The 6,216-nt window shown below is 41.4% G+C and overlaps 1 protein-coding gene across 2 annotated transcripts; it reads right to left on the minus strand.

The window, feature by feature from the left end:
* Positions 1 to 1,283: 1,283 nt before the first annotated feature.
* LRRC30 (leucine rich repeat containing 30) lies at positions 1,284 to 5,673 on the minus strand. 2 transcript variants are annotated; one of them, XM_036397005.2, is made up of 2 exons: positions 3,695 to 5,673; positions 1,284 to 2,533 (listed from the first exon to the last, which is right to left on the minus strand). In XM_036397005.2, exon 1 carries the CDS (start codon positions 5,625 to 5,627, stop codon positions 4,599 to 4,601), a length of 1,029 nt encoding a protein of 342 aa, XP_036252898.1. In that variant the 5' UTR covers positions 5,628 to 5,673; the 3' UTR covers positions 1,284 to 2,533; positions 3,695 to 4,598. The 2 variants fall into 2 exon arrangements, with proteins under 2 accessions (XP_036252898.1, XP_036252889.1); XM_036396996.2 differs by having other exon boundaries at positions 3,645 to 5,673.
* Between the last annotated feature and the right edge of the window lie 543 nt (positions 5,674 to 6,216).

Genomic DNA, 6,216 nt, shown 5'->3' on the forward strand with positions numbered 1-6,216 from the left:
TTCCTTCCTTCCTTCCTTCCTTCCTTCCTTCCTTCCTTCCTTCCTTCCTTCCTTCCTTCCTTCCTTCCTTCCTTCCTTCCTTCCTTCCTTCCTTCCTTCCTTCCTTCCTTCCTTCCTTCCTTCCTTCCTTCCTTCCTTCCTTCCTTCCTTCCTTCCTTCCTTCCTTCCTTCCTTCCTTCCTTCCTTCCTTCCTTCCTTCCTTCCTTCCTTCCTTCCTTCTTCCCTCCTTCCTTCCTTCCCTCCCTCCCTCCCTCCTTCCTTCCCTCCCTCCCTCCTTCTTTCCTTCCATCTCAAGCCTGACCTTTCAGGCTTTTTTCTTCATTGCTTAAGGAAATAAGCTGAAGTGTCACTGGTTTTTCTACTTGGAGAGCTTATATGCTGTGTTATGTTTTTTCAAGTAATGTGCTGGCCTAGAGAAGTAAATAACAAGTCCAAATCTCTCCAGAGTCAATGTAATATTTTTTAGATTTCTCCTCCTTCACTGATTTTAAATTATTAACTGAAAGATCTGGTTTGCTGAAGCTACCTGCAGCATAATAAGAAATTATTTCATTTATGTCCCAAAAAGTTTAAACTGCAAAATGCATATTCTTATAGTAAAATGGCTAGAAACTGTTCTTTATGTTGACAAAAAAGGGAGGCTTTTGATAGAAATGAAAAAAAAAGTATGGAGGAAATGTTGGAAAGTTGGCCGAAATAAAAATTTCACATATTTTTCATCCAGATTAATAATCAGAAACTTTTAAATCTGAATTTCAAGATGTTTCAGTTGGACTCTGAAAACTGTTTTGAAATGCCACGTCTTAGAAACTTTCCACATCTTGGAGATTGGTGTTTGTAGGTTGCTCATGCTGCTTTGCTCATGCAGTGGAGTGGTGTTCCTGGCCAGGTGACACACCCCAAGTGGCCGCTAGGACAAGGGAATGCATTTGGGAATTTACCAGTCACGAGTGGCATTAAGAATCTGGCCCATGTGCCAGAGCTGGCGAGTAGCCTCAGAGCAGTAGGTGCAAGACATTTCAGCATTAACTTCCAGTCAGGTATCAGTGCAACACTTCAGAAGAAATTTTTTTTCTTTCAGTCAAAGGCTGAATCGCTAACTTTGGTTAGGCCAAAAGCCTGAAGCCTTCCAGTTTTCAAAGGCTTTGCTTGTTGACTAGACTTTAAATTTTAGACAGAATGCAGCTTTCTTTTCAATTTAAAGTAAGAATAGGTGGAGCCTTCTCACCAGATCTGACCAAATGTACAACCAGCGTCATTGACGACAGCTGAGAAGAAAATTCTATAGCCCTATTGTATATTACATTTATCCCAACCAACTTGACCCCTGACTATATTCTTTCTACTTTGTTCTTGTTTTTTTCCCTTTTTTTTTGTCCACCTCAAGAGTTTTTCTAAGCACCTTGAGAGCTTCTCTGAGTGACAGCCATAGAAAAGCCACTGTGCCAGAAAAGGATTCTTTCCATGAGTGGATCCCACATTTTCCATTCCTAGGAAGAACACTACTACCACTAAAAATAATAAGATGCATCCAAAATTATGCTGCCGTGAGGCTTAGGATGAGAAAACTTCAGTGCCTACCAGAAACAAGAGTAATATTCCACATAGAGTCCTCTGAAAGGTTATGAAATTAAACTTGTATCATTTGATACACACAGAAGTGGTACTGTTGTCATAGATGATGAGATATGACTACAGACCCTGCAGCCTTTCAGTTCCTTTTTCCCCTGTTATCTGCACAGCTAATATCAGATGACAATGCTGAAGATCCACCAATTCTTTTCTAATGCCCTGTTCAAAACTAGAGCCAGCACGTGACATTACAGATTCTATCTCCCTCCTGTGCCCTTGCTTGCTTCTTCTGTCTTCCTCCCACTCAGATGCAAATGCATATGCCATTATTTGCCTTTCATGCATGCTTCTATACAATAACAGTGGTATACAGTCTTTTCTTTTTACAGGAAGAACACTACCCTCAGTCATGAGAAATAATTTTCTGTATCTCTGAGAAAGGTATTTGCAGGGGCTTTGACTGAGGAATGAAAGAAAACTAAAGCAGATCAGTAGAAATTATTTTCTTAATGGCAAAATCTGAATTATACATTAAAGCACCATTTATTCAATCAATTTTATTATTCTGTTTGAAAAGGCAGTCACTTTTATGTGTTTCATATGCTTGCAAAGGTTTATTAGCTTGAGTAAAAGGTCATTATTATTCAATTGAATAATTTAATTTTAAATTATTGGTATTGCACTTCATATTATAACTGGTTTTGCAGATGCATTTGATTATGTCAAATTTGCCTTTTAATCCTCTGTCTGGAGATCATGTTCTTGAATCGTTCACTGTGTCTCACCCTCGTAGTGGGATCCTAATGAACACACAGAGTCCAGCCTCATATCTTCCATGTAAATTACTGTGCATACCTCTTCGAGTCAGATCATATCAGAGGCTATCCGGTGTCACATAATCCTGGGGACTGACACGTGGAAAATCTTTTCAGGTGATTAATGCCATAGGCATCTAATTTTCCTGCAAAGCAATATTGCAGTGTTTATGTGAATGCCAGACTTAGGAATATGAAATGGGCATTTAGGAAAGTTAATAATCTGGCCCTAATCCCCTCCAAGAATTATCTCTTGGTATTTCTAAAAATAATTGCAGCTTTATTCCTTGTCGCCAATGGAATCACATATTAATTTATAACATGCATTGGTCATTAAAACCTTGGACTTTTGCATGGGTGAAATAAATATATGTAAAGCTTCACATAAAATACCTTTGCATTTGAAAGATATACTAAGTTATGAAAAATTCACAAAATATTTGTTTTATTGCTTTGTTTTCTTAATGCTTGAGCAAAAATACCCTTCAAAATTGTTTCATGTTTGCTAGAAACATAAGATTTGTCCTTGACTGCACACTTGGAGACTGTGATTTCTGGGCCTAACACTGAAATTCTCAATTAAGATAAAAAATCATACACAAAACAATCCAACACAATAAAATATCAGGGCAGGCAGACCCAAGGTGGAATATTCTGTGAGCACGGGCTCCTCATTGCTGGTATTCAGTATCACACCAATAATGTCACTGTGACCAAAGGTGCTGCCTTTACTCACATGTATCTATGAATTACATAATTGTCTGCTGTTATCAGGCTGCTCCTACCTCTGCTGAGTTTTTCCCTCAGCCAGGCATTGTCCATTAACTTCACTAGAAGCAGAATTGGTCTTTCACAGACTTTCATAATTTTGAACAAATTGAATTTTAGAAAATAATCGGTTCCTGAGATTTGACATAGGAAGCACATTGAAAACAGCTTTTAATACACAGAATTAGCTCAAGAATTACAGTCTCATTCCTCTCTTACACTGCCATTACAAGCATTTATCTCAACTGATTTCAACAGAGCTGCTTCTGTTTTATACTGGTGTGAAGGAACAAAAAGCCCCAAGTTGCATAAATTGTTAACAGCTCTCTCATACTGCCTCTTTATTACCAGATAAAACTTTGATGAAGGACATTCACAGAAGATCAATATGAGAAACCACATAAGACCTGACTTCTATGCTACTGGCTGATACTGAAAATCCCAGAAATATTGTTTAAAACAAAAACTATTTGTTTCTGAAGCTCTTACTTAAGGTGATGACTGGGTTGATACTGCTTTTCCTGAAAGAAATATTTCACCTTGTGGAGATGTTCTGCCTCCTGAGTAAAGTTGCTCCATAGCTTGGATTGCAGGGATACAGGAAAGGAGAGCAGTTGTACATTTAGCAATGAGCAACTCCATCCTTTGTGTGAGGGAAGAAGCCACAGTCCTTTCTGTGCTTTGTGCAGATGCTGCTCCCAGCTGATGAGAAGCACTGCTGTCATCATCCTAGGAGACTCCATGTGAAGGGCTGCTTGTCTCACCAGGGGAAGTAGGAGCTCTGGGGAAGTTTGGGATCTCCTTCCAAAGAGCTGGCAAATTGCCTCGTCACTGGCAATCTCTACCTGTAATTTACACATGCCAGAGCACAGCTGTGGGGTAAACAACAAGTGATATTGAACTGACCAGTAATATATTGTCTGTGAGCTAATATAGCTCAGGATATATTCACTGCCAAAAGCAAACATTTTCCTTGAAATTCACTTGGACAGCAGTGTTTGTTTATGTTGTGGTTTACCTGTGTATTAAGAAGTGAGCCAGGAGTAGAAATGCAATTACAATCACAGAGAGAAAGTCTAACTTATATTAATATTTCTTCAGCCTAATAGCTGTCAAATACACATTTCTGCATGTTTGCAGTCTGCTTTAATTTGTTTCTGTCAGATGAAGAGCAAATATTTTATCGTGACTGTGCTGTATTTTTGTTTCTATAAAAACCCCCAAGTACCACAACAGTGAAGGTTACGAGGGGGCTATTTTTAGAAAGTTTGCTCTTGCCACTTAATCAAGACCATCATACTTTACTTGCTTTCCTCCAACTGTTACTAAAGCCATCCATAGCCTTCAAAATCCAAGCATTATGAAGTGGAAATGCCTGTGCAGGAAAGCTCTCCGATGTGACTGAGTCTCAATGACAGGCTTAATCCCGAGCTCAGAGGAAGCTCAGTTGTGCTCCTTTTTGTCCCTGAGGTAGCTGAAGAGGACGTCCAGCCCCCCCTCGACGACCTCGGGCAGGGGCCGGGCCAGGGGGTTGTGGGCGATGTGGAGCCCTTTGTCCATGGGGTTCCAGGCAATGCGGCGCAGCCGGCGCAGCAGGTACAGGTCATCCGGCAGCGTCTGGATGGCGTTGTAGTCGGCGTTCAGTAACTCCAGAGTGCTGATGTAGCACAGGGACCGTGGCAGGCTGCGTATGTTGTTGTTTTCCACGATAAAGATTTGCAGATTGACCAGATACTGAATGCTCTCTGCGATGTTTTCCAGCTTGTTGGACCCTAGGTGCAAGAAGTCTAAGCTTCTCAGGGCGAAAATGCAGAGGGGAATTTGCACAAAGCGGTTGTTACTGAGGTTTAGTTTCCTCAAATTTGTCAGGTCAGTGAAGCTCAAAGGCAGTTGTGAGATGCAGTTGTGTGAGAGGCTCAGAACCTCCAGCTTCCTGCACAAGCTGAGCTCTGCTGGCACTTCTTTCAGGCAATTCATATTGACGAACAAGACCTTCAGGTTCCTCAGCAGCCCGATCTCCTTAGGTAGGCACTTGAGGCAGTTGCCACCCAAGTTCAGCACTACCAGCCTGTCCAGCTTCCCCAGGGAAGGAGGAATCACCACCAGCTGGTTGCGTGAGAGGTTCAGCTTCTGCACCTCATGCAGTCCCCACAAGAAGTCAGGCGTGGTGGTCATCCCTTTCATGATGAGGCTCAAGCTGACATAACGCAATCCCCGCTTCAGCAGTGACTTGGGCTCTCTCCCTGCCAGAAGGGCGTCTTCCCATGCAGGCAGCTTCGGGCCTTTCCTAAGGAAAACCATGTTCCTTCGCTCCTCGTTCTTCGAGTGCTCACTTCCCATAACACTCTGGTTCACTCCTGAGAGAACTGAGGTTTTATTCCCTTGCAATATGCAAATGCCAACAGAAGATGACAGCCTGCAGGAGGTGGGAAAGTCAAAGCAAGGAGACAGGGAGGAGCCTGTGAAGTGCATCTCAGTCCACCGGAACAGTTTCCATAGCTGCTGAGGGAAAGTTACACTTTTGGGGGCTTATGCTGATCTTGGTGCACAGTCTGTAATGAAACACTTGCTCCTGACTTGTGAGCAAACCTGTTTAATTCAAACTGAATGCCACAAGACAGCTGTCACTGTCATTTGGCCTGGGCTTTATTGGACAGACATGTATCTTCACTGGAAAAAGGTCACAAGGATGCTGTATATAACTTCACCATGTCAGCTTTCTTGGCTATCTGGTACATACCATGACTACAGGACAATTAGCAAGAGAGATTTCAAAAAAAACCAAACAGGCAAGCTAAAGAAGGAAACAAGCAAAGAAGCCATCGTTTCAGCTCAGATTTAAAGGATGTTTTCATAATCATTTTTATTTTGGTTCCTGATTTCTCTGAAGTAGTTACCAGTCTACCAGAATATTTTGCATGCTGCAAAAACACTGATAAGCCTTTTTATGTCAGTCCTTGTTTTCTGCTAAGTTAAACAAAAATAATATTCACAAAAAGTTTTACTTTTATATGTCCTTTGCCGTGAGGATTGGCCTCTTTCTTTCCAGAAAGGGTGCCAA

This window comes from Molothrus ater, chromosome 1 (genome assembly GCF_012460135.2).
Source record: "Molothrus ater isolate BHLD 08-10-18 breed brown headed cowbird chromosome 1, BPBGC_Mater_1.1, whole genome shotgun sequence".
Classification (NCBI taxonomy): Eukaryota; Metazoa; Chordata; class Aves; order Passeriformes; family Icteridae; genus Molothrus; species Molothrus ater.

What these genes read in the sequence shown, in the direction of transcription:
- LRRC30 (XM_036397005.2), bottom strand. Translation starts at nt 5,627, where the DNA reads ATGCACTTCACAGGCTCCTCCCTGTCTCCTTGCTTTGACTTTCCCACC.